Genomic DNA, 20,491 nt, shown 5'->3' with positions numbered 1-20,491 from the left:
TTGACACCCCTGCCTTAGAGAATTGTTCCCTAACATTCTCGTAACCCTCTGGATTGTCTCAGATTGTGGATGAAGAACCACTGAAGAGGGTGAAGGCATGAATCAGGCTTTCAGCAGCAGAGAGCAGGAGAATGAAGGAATCCAGAGACCTGCGTGACAAAAAATGGATTTTAAGGAAATACCAGATTTGCTGATAAATGAAGTTTCCAGTGATGAGAGACAAGTTTTGAGCAGATCTTATGTCAGATTTAGGGCCAATCAGTTTAAAACCAACACATGGCAGGTGACAGTATTGTTTTGTATAGTTGAATATCATCAGCATAAAATAATATTTCTTTGAAAGAAATTCTTTCTTACCACATCCTGTTTCGCTTCGACATAGTTTCCACAGTTTCTGGTCTCAAAGAAACGCTTCAGGTTTTAGACCCAGCGGACAGTCAGAAGCATTGTAAAACTCAGACAAGGCAGTATGATCTGTTATTTCCGTCTCCAAGGACGTCACACCCCTGAGCTCGGGAGAATCAGAGCGGCTTTAAATACTTTAATAAGTGCACTCTGCAGGAAGGCCTTTAATAGCGGCTGGAATGTTGTTTAAGTACATAACCGATGCTACGTGTTCAATAAGTGCATGCAGAGCAGACAGGAGGTTCATCATCATTACAGTTCCCGCTCTGCTCCATCATAACATCACACACCTTGCTGTTCGTCCCTGATGTTCGCAGAAAAAATGCATGAATGAACTCCACTTTAAAAGCCATTTCAAATAAATGCTTTTATTGATCTGTTGTTTTGCCACATAATTACTGAGAGGTGCAGCTCTTTGAATAGTTTTAATGGACCTTGGCGAGGCGTGTGGGCTTGTACTTACACATGACAACATGATTGTGTAATTATTCCGGCACAATGAGTCGGAGACAAAGCGAGGCTGAGTGCGTCGCTCTTCTCCTGCAGTCGCGGCGTTATCGGCGTTGTTCACCTCGATCAGGTGAGTTTTTCACGCTGTGGCCCGCTCCGTCGGGTGAGGCTCTATCCTTGCTGCACAGCTCGGATCAACGTGGCGTCGGTGCCAATCAAACGGCCTCATCGGCCTTCTCTCTTCCCGGCCGGCCTGCCCCAGGGCTGCCGAGCTGGAGAGAGGTCGTCCCGGGGTCACGCTGCAGCATGTTCTCATTCACACAAACCCCACCGCTGCTCTTTTTCATTACTACACTGCTGCCGTGGCTGCACAGTCCGCCCCGGGGTCAGAGGTCGGGCGTGACTCCAGTCACTTTTATTTATTTGCCCTCAGCGCCGCCGCTGTAGCTGTGGGAAACGTTTGCGCTGAGTTAAATCGTACTGCAGATCAGGTATTCCTGAGAACGTCCTTGTGTCTCGTGACGGCTTGAAAGGAAGGTTCTGTTTGTTCAGAGAAGCAGAACGTGAGCAGGAGGAAGGCACAATAGCAGCTCTCTCCGAACAGGAATCAACGGCCTTCTGTTGGGTTTCAGTTTGTGCAAAACTTCTGCAAGAAGGTAAAACAACCAGAAGTGGAAAGTAAAGACGATCAATGCATTGAGGAACAGTTGTCAGACGTCTGTATTTTGTGAAAATCTTTGTAATATTTTCCAAACTGATAAATTCAGCCTTAATGATGGAAAATCAGACCACAAAGGACTTGACTGTTACCGTTTTCATATACGAGTCTATAAGCAATGAGAGGACTTTTCCCACTAAACATTTCAGTTATGTGAGAAAAGCTGCTGCACGATACGGATTGTACAGGTTACTGAAAGGAAGGAATGCAAATTAAAGGCAAGTAAATCAAATTGAAAGCCAAGTCTCGGTCTTCAGACGGCCTCAGGTCAGACATCTCAAGGTCTCGATCGTGACTCAGTCTTGGTCCTTTATTTCCTCTTTGTCTTGGGATGTTCTGGTTTTGGTCATATCAAATTCTAAACACTGAATCACACGTCAGTGATCCTCACCCAGCCTTCTGCTGCAGCCACTTCGAGCAGGTCGGGGTTGTTGGTGAGTTCACGCCTTCTAACGAAGAGATGCTACACAAAGGGTGAGAATCCGTTAGCAGTTCATCACAGAGTTGATCCAGTTCACTGCCTGGAAGCGTCTCCCACAGAGGGCCAGAGGGACAGCCACTGGAGCGTCCAGCGCCGGGGTCAAATGTTCAGGCCTGCATTGTTCCCTCGGTGTTTCTACCCGAAGCACTTTGTCCCCACGTCCTGAGAACAGTGCCCAGTGTTCCTGCCAGTAAACTGTGAAAGTATCTCAGTAATGAGGGGATTCTGCTCCTCAGGGTGATTATCAATGGTCCCATCCTCCGTTTACCTTCAACAGGAAGAGTCCAGTTCAAACAGACCTTCAGAATCATGACAAGCAAAACCTTTCAAAGCAATAATAATGAGCCAGACTGATGTGAGGAACCCCTGAAGCGATCGCGTCTTTCTGTCTTAGCTACAAAAACAGACAAATCAGACAAACAAAATACTAATATCGGTGGACTGTCAAGGGACAGAAGATTCTTCCCTCTTTCTTTAACCTGACAGCAACACGTCTGAGTCAGACATTTTCAGATCTGCAGAGGCCTTTAAGGGAAATCATGTTAAATTGATTCCATTGCTGGCGTTTTGTGAATCAACACGTTTCTTCCAAACAGTCTATTAACAATTCGTTCCCACTGCAAAGAAGTACTTTAGCCACTGATTCAAAGAGCACCAAGAGTCCGTAAAGCATGCGTCCCTGTTCACGTGGAGGCGGCGGCACGCTGTTTAGCTGTGTGGTCTCATAGTGTGACAGACAATAAAGGATATTTATTGGTGAGTACCGCCTGCTCACTGCACCATTCTCCACTCGGTACACCAGCATTTAATGGGGAAGTGTGAGGTGGACCGGCCCCGGGCGACAGCCCCCCCCCAGCAGCTGTTGGTGCAGATGTAAGGTGACAGTAATCAATACTGATTATTAAAGTGGGAACACCATCTCCAGTGTGTGATTAATCTTCATTCCCCCATGTTTACAGAGCCTCCTCTGGCCCCGTGCGCCTCGGAGGGGGAGCGCTCCCCATTATCTGTCCCCCGAGACGGAAAAAACAAAACGCCGTCACCATTAAAGATCCCGACTGTCAGTGTGGGGGGAGAGGAGGGGGAGGGGAGCCCGGAGGAATCAAAGCGAGACGTCTGGAACGCATCGGGAAGGTGGAGGGACTGCGATGAATGTCTAACGATACACACCGGCTGTGTGAGGAGGGAACTCCTCTCGGCTGAAGGGAGACCGGAGGGAACATGGCTCTGGTTCTCATCTGGTTCTCCATCGTCATCCGCGGTGGTCTGGCCGGAATGGAGCCTCTTGCAGTACAGTTTTGGTCCACGAACCTTACGTTTGACACTCCTAATTGAAATAAAATGTGATGTTTTGTGTCCTCAGGAAGCGAATGACATCTTCGACAGAACCAGAACCAGAGGACCTGTAAGAGGAAGTCATTGACTTGGAATTTCAAACGCGAGGAAAGAAACCTTCGAAGTTCACACATTTGTTGTTTATTATTTTGATCTCAGAGAAGATCAGCTCTGTTGAGGATGTACTTTATCACACGTTTCCTGTTTCTCGTGTGCGTTTCGTCCTTCGTGTGGATCCATCCCTTTAAAGCAGACGGTTTATGAGCTAAACGGGTTTCCTCTAATAGTGAAGTATGTTTGGATAACCGGGTTAAACCACAGACAGTCACCGTTCGGATCGCCTTCCTGTCGGGTTAGTCATTTATTTTCAAATGAGAGGAGCCGGTGTCCTCAGGAAAGCAGCGCTCTGACTTTTATTTCCACTATTTGGCCAAGCCGCAGCCTTTCCCCGCCGCTAACCAGAGTGTTCAGTAGTTGCCTTCAAACCGTGTGTGGTGAAACGATTGAGCTGTAAATAAATATAATCTCCAGCAGACAGGGTTTGGAAAGTGATTTCTCACAGTTCCCAGAATCCGACCACCGGAGAACAGGCTCGCTTTTTTTCCTTTTTTTTTTAATCCTCATTGCAGCTTCGCTCGTATGTTCTGCAGAAACGTCACACCGTTAGAGGGTAAAGTAGTTTCCAGGCAGAGTCTTCATCGGACAGCTTCAGGTCGGTGTAAACGTCCCGTCCAGCCAGTACCCTTGCTTCCAGCGCGGCGTGTCGGACCCGCTCGCTCCTCTCAAAAGTTAAGTTGTGTAACCTTGCCGAGTGGCAGCTCCGGCGGCCGCGACCATAAATCATCCCTGCTCCGCTGCGTCCACAATCAAAGCCAGATTAATGTTTAAAACCAAAACAGAAGAAAAATCAAATTAGAGTCACTTAGGCTATGGATTGTTTGGTTTGGGGGCATTTATGCTACCTGGTCAATTAAAGCAGGAATCAATAAGACAATAATGACACGATAATGGAGGCTCAGGCGGAGGAGGAGCAGGAATCAGGGAATCAGCCCACCCCGGGGTGGCGTTCGGGGGGGTGGGTCGGGGGTGGGGGTGGGGGGTGGGGATCGGGGGGGTTGTCCTGTGTTTACAGGCAGGGAGGGGAGCGGGCTTCGTGCACAGATGTACGTTTGATATGCATCAGCGGCCCGCCATTAACATTTCTGGACGGGGTTGAAGGCTGGGGCTGCCTCTCGCCTCCATCACATGTGACTGCAACAGATGGCGGTCCCCCCCCCCCCCCCCCCCCCTCGCCGAGCGCTCCCCCACAGGTGTCAGGCTCCCACGTTGAATTACCCCCCTCCCGCTCGTCATGGAGGAACCTCGGCTTCCCCGGACCTGTCTGTCTGAGAGGGGAGGAGGAGGAGGATGAGGAGGAGGAGGAGGAGGAGGGTCAGGTAGAACAAAGACAGAGAGGGGGCTCGGGGAGACGTGGGGAATCGGTGACAGCTGTTTGATTCGGAAGCAGATCTGCTCTGGAAGAGAGACTCCCGAGAACACGGATCTTTAGGAAAGTTCAGAGGATTAATCTGACACGAGGCGAAGAGGATGGAAGGAGCAGGAAGAGGAGGAAGAGGAGGAAGAAGGGGAAGAGGGGAATGCTTCCTTTGTGGGAGTAATTGCTCTCAGCCAGTCTAGTGTGCAGACTGGGGAGAGATTATAGGATTTATTCCCGTGTAGATTTTCAACGGAGACGCTTTACTGGAGCTGTTCTGTACCCCAACACACACACACACACACACACACACACACACACACACACACACACACACACACACACACACACACACACACACACACACACACTGGGAGGTTCTGTATAAATACATAAACGCAGAGTGTTTCATTACGCGGGACAGCGAGGCACGGCGGATCAAACGTGTGTGTCGGGGCAAACAAATGAAACGTTAAGGTAAGCGGCGGCGCGGCGTGCGCTCAGGGCGCCGAACGACCCGCGGCACCGGGCTCCGCTCTGAGCCGGGGGGCCGCGGCTACAGGTGGATGAAACTCCGGCCCCGCACGAACAACGCAAACACTAATTACAGATGCTATCGCACAAGGAGCAGCGTTGGTTCTATTTGATGTGGAAAACACAGAAACAGCCGGAGTTTGGAGGAAGAGATTATTACCGGATCAAAACCGCAGCGGGGATTTGCAATTGTTGTGCTACTTTGTTTACCAGAACACTTCAAACAATGCATTACCATTTCAAAGCTGGTCAAGTGTGTGCCGTTCCTTGTCCACGCATGAAAACATGATGAAATTGTGTTTTCAGATTTTCATTTTATTTGCACCTTCTTATCTTTGCGGAGAAGTCGTGGCCACTCGCCACTCGTATCGAGGAACCGCGGGAAACAGCGGCGAAGACGGAAAGGCCACAGCGTGAGAGGAGAAGAAGAATAAATACACAACCGCAGCGTGACAACAGGACTGCAGAAACCATCTGAATGTACAGGGTTTGTTTTTTTTTTTGTAGAAGAGGATAAAGTCCTGAAAGGAGAAAAAAAAAACTGTAAGTCACTTTTCTTCTGTGAGACACATTTTTTGGAGGTCGAGTAACAACACAATACCACAAGAAGGCTGCAAAACCTACAACACAAACAGAAAAGCTGCAATGCAATGACAAAAGTAGAGGCTAAAGGAACACACACACACGCACACACACACACACACACACACACACACACACCAAAACTACAAATCAAAGAAGACGATCCCGAAAGCCACAAAACAAAAATACTAAAATGATAACAAATACAAAAAACTGCAGCAAAAAACACAACAGTTACAATAGATTTACAAAATGCATGAAAAATCTACAATTTATGTAAATGCAAGGTTACAAAATGACAGCAAAACTAGCAACACAACTACAAATATGGCGACATTTTTATTAGAAATGCAAAAACCACGAAATAAATGCGGAAGTCAAACACAACATAAACAATTACAAAATACATGACGTAAAAGTTAAACGTTCCAAAACGTGAAAATAAATGCAAATATTGCAACAAAAATCTCAAAGTGGGAACAAAATTGTAGGAAAAAAAAAAATAGCACATACCCCGACACACAGACAGAAGTTTTCACACAGCCATAAATAAAATGTAAAAGTTACACAAACAAACACAACAGTGTCAATGCAGGTATGTAACGCAATAAAAACTTCAGAGGCTACAAAGCAAATTTAAACTGGCAACAGAAACACAAAACATGCCACAAATATACCAAAGACACAAGAAAAGATATAGAAGTCGTAACATGAAAGCAAGAGTTTCCCATAAGACCAGCTGAACAGACTCCGTCACACCGTGGCGTCTCTTCTGGGCCTCCGCCGGTAAAATGTCCGTCCACCGTCCGGACGCCTCGGGGACTTTTCCCACAGGATCCAAGTTCTCTCTCGGCGACACCAGAAACTCTGGTGTGTGTGTGTGTGTGTGTGTGTGATGGACCGTCATGGCGGCCTGCTCAGGCGTCACAGAGGCTGATGGTTAACATGTGAGCGTTTCTCTTGGGTGGGACGTTTATCTCGATCGTTCTGCCATCAGGAGACAATCGAGGGACCAAAACGCCTGAGATTAGGACTCTGGGATCAAACATGGAGGCCGGGTCGCTCGCCAAGCGCAGCGCGGCCTCAGAAAAGGTCAAGAGGCGCATTAAGATGTTTACGCCTCAGTTTAAGACTCACTGACTCACTGATTGTTGTCAGAACTCGGCTTCTGAACATGTGTTTGCTCCGGCTGACAGTCACTGCTGCTTCCTGCCTTCCAGTAAACGTAAACATGAGTCTGCTCCATCAGCAGGAGCTGATAACATAGCTGCCTCCAGCTCCTGAGTCTGTTTGTTCAACATATATATTGTCAAGAGTTGAGTTTAGAGCCCGAAGGAGTCAAAACTGAAATAAATTCATCTAGATTTTCAAACAGGATGTAAAGTTAAAAGCAGAGCGTTGATTGGTCTGTGTGAGTCTGATGTGGAGATAGACCGGCTGCTTGATTCCTCCTCTCCACATGCTGGAGATCAGAGCGTGACAGCCTCCTAATCCACTTGTTCCTCGTCAGAAACAACAGAATGTGGATCTATCCAGCACAGAGTCGAAAATTAATCTAATCCAAATGGCGCTTATCGTGATTGTTCATGAGATAGTGAGGAGTATTACCAGGAAAGCTTTCTTCTTCACACACACTCCCGTCAGCCTGGATTCATTTGATGTGACTGGAAGAGACGGAAAAGAAATCCTTCGTCTTTCTGTCCCGAAAGTTTGAGAAACTCTGATCGTGCGGCTTCATCCTCGTCCCTGACCGCCGGAAAGGTCAAGACGTTTCACTCCATCTTCACATAACGGCTGTTCGCTCAGAGCAGAGAGCTCGGACTCTCACAGGAGGCGGGAGGCCGAGCCGAGCCTGAGAGGGTAAACACCCAGCCGAAACACACACACACACACACACACACACAGTATGTAGACTCTCCACCTCATTCTACTCACATTAACAGGTTTAGGTCCTCACAGTGTAGCCAGACGGCCTTACATTACATCACTGTTGAGTTTATCTTACAAATTAAAACAAAAATAAAACAATCATGGGGGGGGTTGGTCCAACAGATTAGTCCCTCCAAAGCAGGTCGTCCCCCAACAGTCAGCTGGTTGTCATGCAGCGGACCCCCAGGAGTGAGTCAATGAAGGACATGTGTGTGTTCTGGACCAACATGGGGTAAAGCCAGGCAGCCGCCACGCTGTCCTCACAGACACACACTCTCCAGATGCTGCCAGAGGACCCTCAGGTGTGTGTGAGTGTGAGTGTGTGTGTGTGTTTGTGTGTGTGTGTGTGTGTGTGTGTGTGTGTGTGTGTTCATGTCAGCCTCCCACGACTGGCTCTTCCTGGTGCATCTGCTGCGATTTATGACGGCAGCTTTTCCGACCGCAGCGCCAGCTTCCGCTGTCGAAGCCCCGGGTGGGGTGGGGTGGGGTGGGGTGGGGGTCGGGTCGGGGAGGTGGGGGGGTGGGGGGCCCGACCGGAGGGCCAGGCAGGTTCCTCAACCCAAAACAGGTGACTGCAGCTCTGGAGACGTCGCCCCTCTACTCTTGGTTCACACGAACCCATCTGCTTCTCATATCTACACACTCGCACTTGCCGGCACAGGGGTCTCCCGGTCCGGCCTGCAGGGGTCAAGAGGGCAAACCGGAGCGATGAAATCAAACGGGGTCTGCCGGTGATCACTGGAAACGGCTGAAGGTTTTCATTACGGCGCCTTATGATGCAAAACGTGGGGACATTAAAGACTCAGCGGCGCTCTCTCGGCGTGAGTCATGGTGGGAGTGAGCGAGGCCGGAGACAGCTTTACCGCGAGGCCACCCGGGGCACCGGGTTACACACCGGGCTGTGCATCACGCTGGGACGAGACCCTCCGTGTTCTGATGACGTGTCGGCTGGATTTACCGCTCTGATGTCCGTTTGGTAACGATGACGTTATTCTGCACGTCACCACACCACAGCGGTGACATTTTACTGTCTCGAGAAGCCATAGCTCCTCCTCCAGGACGTCATCCCGCTGCCGGGTGCCCTGAACTTCCTTCAGTTCAGGGTTAAATATTAATTCTACAGTATATTCCTGCCATGTTACCTGTTTTCACTGTTAAATCTGCTGATGGGAAGCCATGCTCTGGTGGTGCTTTGAACAGTCAAACATCATCTGCATACAGCAGAACACAAGGTTCAGTCTGAAGTTTAAAGATGTTTAAAGTGGCTGAATGCAGTCAAACCGCCATAAAAACACTTTCCACCGCTCACAGAGACACGAGTTGTCCCGCTAAGCAGAGCAAACAAGAATATCAAAGAATGAAAATGAGATTCCCGAAACAATTAAGGCCAATTATAGAGATTGGATGATTGAATTTGTGAGCTGAACGATGACAAAAGGCCTGCTGTTGCCAGTTGGAGGGATAAATACCACTGGATGATGTTGCATGTGGTCCTTTCACCTTGGATAATTCCCTTCCATCTCTTGTACCCGGCAGAATCACGCAGACCTCTTTGAACGCTTGTTTACCACCATTCAGCACCATGAACGCTTCTTTTAGCTCTGCCTCTGGACAGATGCTGGAATGACGGCTCCAGGTTCCAGATCAGGCCCGACCGGCTCGTTCTGAACCACCACTCAGTCTCATGACGGCGGCCTTGATGGCGCCTGAACCTCCAGGTTCCCAGATGATTTGGGCCGTGACTCTGCTGACTCTCCTCTACAGTTCAATGTCGTAAATTCTACGACAGATTTGTTTTCTTTTTTATCACCATCACAGTGATCACAGGAAGTCAGACGGCTGCAGGTCAGACCTCCTGGTGAGCCACACTGACGGCGTCTGCAGAGCGTTTCACCCTCTTTAAAACTCATTCAGGTCATATACTCGCCACCACATCAGCAAATATATGAAAAACACATTTTCAGCCTTAAACGTTTCTAGAGTTTTTACAGGAACTGTTTGGAAAACCGTGGTATTTTTATTTTTTTCTTTTCTGTCAGAAGAGAAGATCTGGACACCAGATGAGGAAAAAACAAGTTTTTGAACTTGTGCTACTAGAGAGAGAAGCACTGGATGGAGCTGAGAAATTCAACTTTGAAAGTGGTTCGTATGAAGTATTGATCCTTATGAAACTGCCGACTGATCTCTGGGCTCTTCCACTAAACCTCCAACATCAGTTTATCACCTGCAACACTCACACTTTGATCTGATGTATGCAGGCCAGTGCCAACAACGACCAATCAGATCGCTACAACCAGCACGCCCGAGCAACGCAACAACAAGAGAAGAAAATGTGCCAAGTTTTTAAAATAATTAAAGCTGAGCAGAGATCAGTCCTCTTGTGTGTGGAGAAAGCCGATGGAAGACTTGGACTTGGACAATGAACATCTGAGAATTATCATTAAGATATAGTGCCGATTTGGACTGAATGTTTCTATATTTACAAAGAATTCAAACTTATTTTAAGGGAGAGCATCATGGCTAAATCTCATCAGCATCTGTATTTGGTAGTGAAGATACAGATCAAGTTCACTGACATGCACGCACGCACGCACGCACGCACGCACGCACGCACGCACACACTCACAGGCATCTAGATTTTCATATAACAGGCACTGTTGTGCACTCTGGTACATCAGAGGCCACATGCAGCTCAGTCTCATCTGGAGTGGCTGGACCGGCACAAACCCTGCTACGATAAGTTTTACATCTTCACTTTAAAGGTGCATTAAGGAGTTTTTCAACTTTAAAAATATTTGTTTTCCACCATAAATATGTTACACATTTTAATGATGTGCCCTGACATATTCACTGTAAGTACCGCTAACAGCGCTAAATTGTCACTTGAAAGTCACAGTGCCGGTCCGGCTCCAGCATTTTTTTGGGGAGAATTTGAGATGATGTGACATAAGGCACGCTCTGGCTGACCTGATTTAGCTAGGTTTCGCTTTGTCCGCCATTACTCTGCCAGATGCTTAGTGAGCAACAACTGAGCAGGATCTTCCAGAAAGTCAGAACAGACTGGCTTCTAGCACTGCCACAGCTCCACACAGACTCCACCAGGCAGAAGAAACTTAAATCTTACTCGAGCGCTACTTAAAGAGTGAGGAAGGAGCTCCCCTCTTCCGTGCACGCGAGCCACAGGCACGAGTGTTTCACTAAGCTGCATTACGCCCAAGGCCTGCAGGGGCCGCTGTTTTGCATAAAAAGTGCAAACTCCTTAACGTCTTCGTTGTGGCGCAGAGTATAAGTTTTGAAAAAGTGCGTATTTTTGCTAAATGGTTCACAATTAGTACAGAAAATTACTACAGTCTTAATATAAAGCCAATTTTAATGGTACTATCTGGTGCAAAATACAGTGAAACGTCCTGAAAATTCCCTTGTAACTTGCATTTTGCAGCTTTTTGCATGCATGTCTTCACAGCATATCTTTGAGGCTAAAGCTGGTTTGCTCGTGTTCAGGGCAGCTTCACCCAGATCCCAGCTTGCTGTTGTGTGTCTCACTAAATGTGAAGTCGGTTTCTGGGATCTCCCAGGAGCTGGTTTTAGCCCACTGGCCTCGTGCTTGACACACCTGATTTACCATAATGTGCATAAATAAAGAAAACATTAAATAAAAGGCAGCAGGTGTGAATCCCAGTGGATGGACAGTGGATCTTGGCTGTTGGTTGGTCTGGAGCATCAGTCAGACTCTAAGCTGTGAAAACACTGCCGTCGGTTGGAAAATTCACCATGTATCCATACAAACCCCCAAAATACGAGTTCAACAGTGAAAGAGCATCAGGATCAGCAGAAAGTGACTTTGTTTCACTGTTTCTCCAGAATGAGGAAGAAAACTGTTTTCTCGTCCCTATTCTAACGTCTAGCTGTTGAAACAAGGCCTGCGGGGACGATCTGGTGCCCAGATGACTCAAAGACAGAGAGAAAAAACAATTACGCAGTCATAGAGGGAGAGGGGAAATGTTTCAAGAGTGTGTCACATGGGAGAGTAAAATCATGCTAAGAAAGAAAATATGTGGAGGAAAAATCCAAAACAAATGAATAATAGAACATCATCTGCATATCAGGAAAACATGTGAGAGCTTCACTGTCCTCACCCTGCTCTGTGAGTCAAGAGCTGTTATCCCAATACAAACCCATATCTGGGAGACACTGATCCGTTACTCTTCATCTTCTCGTCTCTTCTCTTGCATTTTGGAAATGCATTTTGTTTCGGCTGCTGCAGAACGGCTCGCTCGCTTTGAGGACGTATGAGTTCTGCAGGCGAGGAGCATCTGTACAACTCCTCCAGTAATAAAGAGCGCTCATCTGATGATCCTTCTGTTCTCTCGTGTTTCTTTAATATTCTGAGCCGTTGCAGGCGTGAGGAACGATCTGGAACCTTGATGACTACAGGATAAATTTCCTAGTTCAAATGCATGAGCCTCTGACAGAGAACAGCCAATTTCTCCATCACACTGGAGAAAGAAAGACGCTCAAGTGTTTCATTTTGAATTCTGGAATCAGTAATATGCAGCAGGGCGGCAGTGAGAAACAGATATTCATTACTCTGCCTTCAATTATGCATCTTCCCTCCGCCGCTGCGTTATCGAGGAGACGGAGCGTTTGAGAACGCCGCGGCAACACAATCAAGAAAAATCGTTGTTACAAGGAATGAAACCACCCTCAATTTATTCATTGAAAAAAAGTGTTTTTATGTACAGAGAACAGCAGAAATATTTGGTAATGATGCACTGTAGTAAAAAGGAAAATTGCACGGTGCTTACATATTCGTCATTTTTACCATGGCAGTACCTTATTGTGGCTAATAAAACACGCTGACGGATGGCCGCGAAGACGCAGGGAAACAATAACAATATATTCCTCATTCCTCTCAGGACCGCAAACACACAAAACAAACATCCCCAAAAACCACGGCTTTATGGGAAAAATCCACGTGTCACGGAGCGAACGCACAAACATTAATTACACAACACAAATAATAAATGTGCATTATGGGATATTATCAAATTTGCATATAGGGAGATGGGAAAAAAAAAACTCATAAGATATTGCAGATGTCGACCCCCTTCTTTCACACACACACACACACACACACACACACACACACACACACACACACACACACACACACAGAGAGAGAGAGGCATACAAAGAATACAAAGCAGAGACAAAAACGAGGGAAAATGACAAAGGAGAGAGATGTGGACGATGAGGAGAGGAGGTGGAGAAAGCGACCTCCTGTTTGCACGGCGAGCTCGGAGGAATCCTTCTGATTACTCCACTGACTGATCCAGCAGGTCTGCCCCCCCCCCCCCCCCACTCCACTCACACAGCCGCCAGCTTGTCCTCACACACATATTGAGGCGTCCAGTTCCTGGCAGCGCTCACACACACTTAAAGACACGTCCTCCTACACACCACAAACAAACCAAACAGCGCCTTATTTTACACACACACGTGTGTGTGTGAGAGCGCCGGGCGTTATGTGCTTGAAGACCATAAAACCTGCCGTCTGGGCTCGCATCCCGCTCTCCAACCCTCAACACCAGACAGGAAAGGATGATTTGGTCAGAATCGGTATTTCCTGTTTCTGTTTGGAAACTGTGAAGATTTTGCTCCTTCTCAGGTTTTGAAGGAATTATTGAAATAAATGTAACTGTCATGCTCCAGCGTTCAGTCTTCACCTTCACACACTTCACATTATCGGTCCATTCACACATCAACAGCTGCCACGCAAGGTGCTGCACACGACTGAGGGAGAAAGAGTTCAGGGTCTTCATCAAGGACACTCTGACACCCGGACCGCCGTCCCTGGGACTGGAGAGGACGCGCTCTGGCACTGGAGTCGCAGTCTTTCCCCCTCCAGGAGGGGGGCCGTGGCTTTAGGCCTCCTTCAAACCATGACGTTTCAAGTGAAAACACTGTTTTTGAGTTTTCGTTTCAGATGGAAACGTCAGAAACCATCAGACACCAGGCCGGGCGTTTGGTGCAGTTGGTTGTCTTCCTGATGAAAACACACTCCTAAAAATCCACTTTGGTACGTTCAGATGCACCGTCTCCATCTTTGATCGAACTCTGATCAGTTATACCAACCTGAACAAGAGGCTGAATCCCTCAGAAGCGTTCTCTGTCCTCTCTTTATATCTCCTAAAACACCTGGAACAGCAGAAGTCTCCTCTGAGTCTGGTTCTGCAGGTTTTCACCATCGCCTCCGCTCGCTCCGGAGAAATCCCTGCAGAAATATCCTGAGTTGACTGTTACATTTGGCACTATAACTATACAGATGAAACTGATTTCAATTAAGGGTAACTTAGAATAGAAATAAAACTGAACCTTACACATGATAATGTCACCATCTCCTGCAGACGTCTGATCCAGATTCTTTTACATCTGAGCTGTCTGAGTGAAGCACAGAAGAAGAGGAACTCAAACTGACCCCAAACTCCTCAACAACATCCGGTCACAGAAAAAATGACCTTACATCACATCTCATTTATAAATGATTAAAGTCCGCCTTCTCTCAGACACACGGTCGTACACCAGTTCACACACTCCTTCCTGCATGCCACTCTCCTAAACACCACTGACCACTGATTGAGCGGCAGAAAGGCTCCAGAGCGCTTCTCCATCAATGAACGCAATCATGAAGGGAAACAAAATCAGCTGCATTGTCCGCCGCCGCTGCAGCCAGCGAGGGGTTTACACCACCTCCCGGCCGCCGGCTCGGCTCCAGCCAAACCGGTCCAGGTGAAGCCAGGGCCGGACCGGCGCTGTGTTCGCTCTGCATGCGCCACACGGCGACAGCAAACACACAAAGGGGGCGGCATGCATGTTTAATGAACGCACATTAATTAATAACCCAGACCTGACCCCGTTCTTTTGTTTTTTGGGTTTTTTTTTTTTCCCGCCACTGGATTCCCCGGGTGGAGGGGTGGGTGGAGCGGAGGAGATCCAGAGCCTGCTTCCCTCCACGGAGAGCTCCGTACGGTCGGGCGGCAAAGCGAGAAGGATGAGATAAAGCAGGCAGCGGAGAGGAAAAGACAATTCAGGATTAACATACTGAACACGGGGGGGGGGAGGGGGGGGACGCTTTCAGGGTGAAGTGCAGTATCTGAAACAAAGACGGGGGAGGGGAGGGGAGACGCCCCCCCTTCCCTAAAAATAACAAAAAAACCCACACGGCTTCTGAACAGTCAAGCAGCCACACAGCGTATTGCTCAATAAATAAGAGCCTCAGTGAGAGAAGAGCGGTTCGATTCCAGGTGGTTCACCAGCATGCCGGGACTCTGCTGGACTCTGCTGGACTCTGCTGGACTCTGCTGGACTCTGGTGAGTTGAAGGTGTGGATGCCTACACAGGGTGAGCCGACTGACCCCAGGTGATGCTAGCAGGGAGTTTTTTCTTTCACTTTGGTTTTTGGGTCATTGTTTGTAAGATCTGTGTTTTAATGTTTATCTTCATGTAACAGAAACGTAATGAAAGTTTTCATTTTGACTCAAAATGATGTCGGCCTGATTTCCACGGACTGCTGCTGCTGGTGAGCGAGGCTAGCTCGGTGAGGCTAGCTGGGCGAGCTAGCTGGGCGAGCTAGCTCAGTGAGGCTAGCTGGGCGAGCTAGCTCGGCGAGGCTAGCTCAGTGAGGCTAGCTGGGCGAGGCTAGCTGGGTGAGCTAGCTCAGTGAGGCTAGCTGGGCGAGGCTAGCTGGGCGAGCTAGCTCGGCGAGGCTAGCTCAGCGAGGCTTGCTCAGCGAGGCTAGCTCAGTGAGGCTAGCTCGGCGAGGCTAGCTCAGCGAGGCTAGCTGGGCGAGGCTAGCTGGGCGAGGCTAGCTGGGCGAGCTAGCTCCGCGAGGCTAGCTCAGCGAGGCTTGCTCAGCGAGGCTAGCTCAGTGAGGCTAGCTCGGCGAGGCAAGCTCAGCGAGGCTAGCTGGGCGAGGCTAGCTCAGCGAGGCTAGCTCGGTGAGGCTAGCTCATCGAGGCTAGCTGGGCGAGGCTAGCTGGGCGAGGCTAGCTCAGCGACTGAACGTTTCGTCGTTTGGCGTTACTCCACCTTGAATCATCCGTTTGCACCTTCAGTCTGTCAGTCTGCATCAGAATTCATGTCAAACCTTCCAGAAACCTGACGATTCAGTGAACAATCGGTGGGTTTAAAGGCACTTATATACACAGTTATAGGATCTCAGAGTTAAACACAGAACATCCCAGATTATTTCTTGTAGATACAGCTAAAAAAAAACATATCATTTTCTTAAAAAAATCTGTTTTTAAATATTAACATTTCAACAGTCCCATAAAAATCTGTATAATTCAGTATTTTATAAAAACCAGGCCGACTCACTGCCGTCGTTCATGCTAATGCTAATGCTAAAGCTTGTTTGGATCAGTCCGGCTGTCCGGGGAGTAGAACACCCGTCCCTTCTCCGAGCCGTGGAGCCTGCTGAGCTTGGCGATCTGGGAGGGCGACGGGGGGACGTCCTGCCTGTAGGGGCCCTTGGTCTGCGGCGGCGCCGGCGTGCGGTCGACGGGGGGGTCGGCCGGAGGCGGCGGCGGCGGCCTGGACTTGCTGGCCTCCTGCTCCCGGCGCCGCTGCTCCTGCCTCAGCAGCTCCTGGGTCTCCAGCAGGACCCGGGCGTTGAAGCTGGACGCGCCCAGGTAGCCGTTGCGGGGCCCCGGGCCCGCCGGGTGGCGGGGGTTCTCCTTGGACGCCTGGAATCCCTCCGCCGGCGCGCACGCCTTGTCCCAGGAGTCCTGGGACACGGCGCTGGCGTGCTTACGAGGCTGCCTAAACACGGAGAGAAAGGTCAGCTGCGGTGCAGGAAGCCGTTCTGATACTCGTCCTCCGGCTGGCCGGGGTCAGAGCTGCTGAACAGGACCTGAAAGGAAACCGCACTTCAGCAGAGAATGCAGCCGTTTTCACATTTTGTGAGATTGAAAAGGAGATTTTCACTTAGAGCGACGTGAGTGGAGAGAAGAGGATCTGGTTAAGCCGGCTGCGCCTTTCCCCCGAATCCAGTGACAGAGAGACCCAGACATGAAAAGACAGGAAACAAACGGTGGAAGCCAAACCGCCCACGGGACTATTAGTTCCACATCGTAAACAAACACAAATGTTAAAACCTCCCTGAGAAAAATGGCTGCTTTCATGCCTTCAGCTCCTCTTTGGAGACGCAGACGGATGCACTTACAGCGCAGACACGGTAATGGCGGCGCTCGCGGCGCTGCTCGCCGTCGACACGTCTCCGTCCCGCCCGCCTGTCCGTCCCCGAGTGGGCGGGACGGCCCAGCGCTCACGTGTGTGAGCGCTACACGCAGACCGGGACAGAGGCGGGTTTTCAGAAACTGACCCGGTTGTGGATCGGGATCCATTAAGGCTGACGTGAGACGGCGGATCCGTGGCAGGGTCCAAACCCCGTTCACACCCCGCCGACTCGCCGGGCGCTTAAAAGCCTTTTGAATTCAGAGGAGAGGAGAGGCTTTTTGCTCCAAACACCTGCGAGGTCTGATGGAGGACACACACCGGGCTGAGGACTGTTCCCTTCAGGACCCAGAAACACCAGAGAACCGAACTCTTGCTTTGCATGCAGTGAATAAGTTAAAAAACACTTTAAAAACCCTTTTTTTCCTGCCGCTTGTCTTGATGACTAGATGTGTTGAAAGTAAGGTTCTCCTGACGGGGTTCGGGTTCGGGTTCGGGTTCGGCAGGGGAGGAGAGCGGACACGGCGCCGGTCCACAGGAACGGAACACCGACCGGTGCTGGGGAGGGGAACCCGGTTCTCTTATCACCTCTGGCCCGGCGGCCAGAATCAGCCTCAGAGTGGATGAGTTACATTCAGTTACACTCAGTGGAGGGAGAGAGAGGAGGGAAACGCTTCACGCCAGAGAGCGCGGTAGATTCAGAGTGACAGAGAATAACAAACACAGCCAGGAAGCTCGCCGTGTGTTTCTTTAGAAACAGCTGGGAAGAATCAGCGTTTATGAGGAGGAGGCTGAGACACACACACACACACACACACACACACACACACACACACACACACACAGAAACATGATAAAACAGTCACTCCTACATTGTGGGAATAAAGTTTCCTCTCTCTGGAAGCGGAGGGATTCGTACCGGCGGCCGGGTGGATGGCGGCTTCAGCTAGCTACAGCTAGCTTCCTTATCTGAAGTGTGTGTTTTCCTGCGAGCAGCCGGCTCTCTGGGCTAATCAGCGGCGGCCCCTCTCTTGCTAATCCGGCTCTGACAACAGGCCTCCATCAGGGCCGCCCCGGTCCAGACGCCGGCGGAGCCCCGCCCACATCTGATAACCTTCTGGAAGCTCTTTAGGCTGCAGGGGGGTTTTTCCATGAGAGGGAATGTCAGACTTCCTGTTTGGGAGAGGAGCGGCGGGATGAAGTGGCGGTTTGGGGAACTGCGGTTATTAATTGGGGAACACGAGGCGGAGGCGGTGGGAATCCTTCGGCCGTGTTCCCACGACGGCGTTCACACTCAAGACATCATTTTTGCTTTGATGTTTGCTGTGTTTTCACACATTTCGTGTTTTCAGTGGTTCTGTTTTTTGCATTCGGAGCCCAGAAGTGGACGGAAAGTGTATTTGTGTGTGAAAACGAGGCCTCGGCCGGGTCGAGCTTCAGGACTGAGCTCCAGCGAATAAAAGAACCTTTCCTCTCTCTTTCTTTCCCGACTTTCCCCGAGCGAGAGGCAGGGCCTGGAGGCGACCGCCAGGAGATAAGAGCGCAGATCGGCCCGCCTCATACACACACATTGATTATGTGTCGGTGTGGACGGAGGATCTATCGCCCGGGACAATCGACTGCTCAGAGAGAGAGAGAGAGAGAGAGAGAGAGAGAGGAGGGAGGATGACGACGCAGGAATGATTGCTGTTTGTGCAGCTGAAACCCTGGAGAGTTAACTTCAGCCAAGAAAATGAAAAGACCACACACACACACACACACACACACACACACACACACACACACACACACACACACACACACACAAATCCAATATAGATATATATACACACACACACTAAGTGTTCTTTCTTTGTTTAAACTGGCAATGAGTGAAACTCAAATAAATCAGAGGACATATTGTTGGTTTGGTAACACAGAGAGGCTCAGCAGATTGTCTTCAGCGTGGAAATATTTAACAATAATGTTTATTTTAAAGCAGATTCTAAATCCCGCCTGTCAGTCACGGGATGGAAAGGGAGCCGTTCCCCGGGGAACTTTCTCTTTAAATATGTAAAGCCTCAAACGTGGGATTCCTCTCCTCTTGGCTTTCCAATTTGTAGCGAGTGAAACGCGAGGCGAAGGCTTCAGAGCGCCGGCGGGGATACCGATCACGGCGGCTCCAGACGACACACGCCGAGAGAAAACCCCACGTTCAAGCCGTTCGTCAGTGTTGGAGGCTGCGGGACGAAGTCGCCGCTCGCTCGGGGTCGACGTCGACTTAATGAAGAATCAGCCCGGCGACTCTGAGCGATCGCATTAAACGATCCCGGACAAAGAGCCGGGCCTGGAACGGGCTTTATGGAGGCCGGCGGAGGGCCGGCGGCAGAGATAGGGAAACAAAGCCCGCAGTGCAGGATTAAGAGGAGGGAATCAAAAACAGTGAGACGGCGAGGCGGAGAAAGGGCAGGAGGGGGGGGGGAGGGGGCGTCTCACCGGGGCAGGGAGCTGTACTGCCTCTGCGCCTGAGGGAAGCCGTCTTGACCGTCCTGCTGCTGCGTCTGGGCCGGACCGTCCACCGTGACCGAGTGGCGCCCGCTCGGCGTGTCCGTCCCGTTGCTCACCTGTCAACAGCGCACAGTCTGCTGGTCAAACATGAGGCCCGTGGGCCAAAGCAGGGCCGCAGGACGCTCCAAACCGGCCCAACCACCAGGGAAATGGTGAAATGAGCGTCTGTTTGTCTTTGGCCAGAGTTGAACCAGCAACCTGTTCAAAGCCAGGCAGCATCCAACAGGAAATATAGCAGGATACAGAGAGACGCGGGCGTTAGTTTAGAAAAACAGATAATCAAATGAATAACAGATGGCTGTGATTGGTTTGGTTTGGTTTGAGATTCGGTGGTGATTTATTATAATTATAAGTTAATCAGCCTTCAAAGGTTTTCATTAATCCAGCTGAACATGAAAAAAAATAATAAAAATCTTCCTACAGCTTTGAAACTGTTCTTTGCAAATGATGGGAGAAAACTAAACGAGTGGACAAAAACAAATAAAGAGAGCGACATGGAGAGTCGTCTGTCCAGAGGAAGTGCTTCATATCACTCTGAGCTGAGCGGGGAGAGCAGGGTGTCAAACATAAGGCCCGTGGGAGAACCTGTGGCCCTGCTCTACATGTTGTTTCGACATCAAAATAAATAAATGAAAACAGGCCAGAGCGGCGCCGGCGTGCAGCAGACATGAAATATAGATGAGTGTGAGCAGGTTCTGTTGTGTGATCGTCGGCGTGGTCGACATGGAGATCCGGCCTCCCTCGACGCGCCGCGCCGCTAACGAGCCAGCTGACGGAGGAACACGACAAGACGGTTAAACGG

The 20,491-nt window shown here is 49.6% G+C and overlaps 1 protein-coding gene across 3 annotated transcripts in view; it reads right to left on the bottom strand.

Moving 5' to 3' along the window:
• Positions 1 to 12,601: 12,601 nt before the first annotated feature.
• LOC115394289 (partitioning defective 3 homolog) overlaps positions 12,602 to 20,491 on the bottom strand; it is a 274,828-nt gene continuing 266,938 nt past the window's right edge. For all 3 annotated transcript variants that reach the window (XM_030099575.1, XM_030099573.1, XM_030099574.1), the window contains exons 23-24: positions 19,618 to 19,745; positions 12,602 to 16,728 (exon numbers count right to left, since the gene is read on the bottom strand). In XM_030099575.1, the coding sequence (XP_029955435.1) occupies positions 16,311 to 16,728; positions 19,618 to 19,745 (546 nt within the window). In that variant the 3' untranslated portion in view covers positions 12,602 to 16,310. The remainder of the gene's footprint in view (positions 16,729 to 19,617; positions 19,746 to 20,491) is intronic.

Source organism: Salarias fasciatus, chromosome 9 (genome assembly GCF_902148845.1).
Source record: "Salarias fasciatus chromosome 9, fSalaFa1.1, whole genome shotgun sequence".
NCBI lineage: Eukaryota > Metazoa > Chordata > Actinopteri > Blenniiformes > Blenniidae > Salarias > Salarias fasciatus.
The sequence above is the reverse complement of the archived record's forward strand: the minus strand, read 5'-3'. Positions and strand labels throughout refer to the sequence as shown.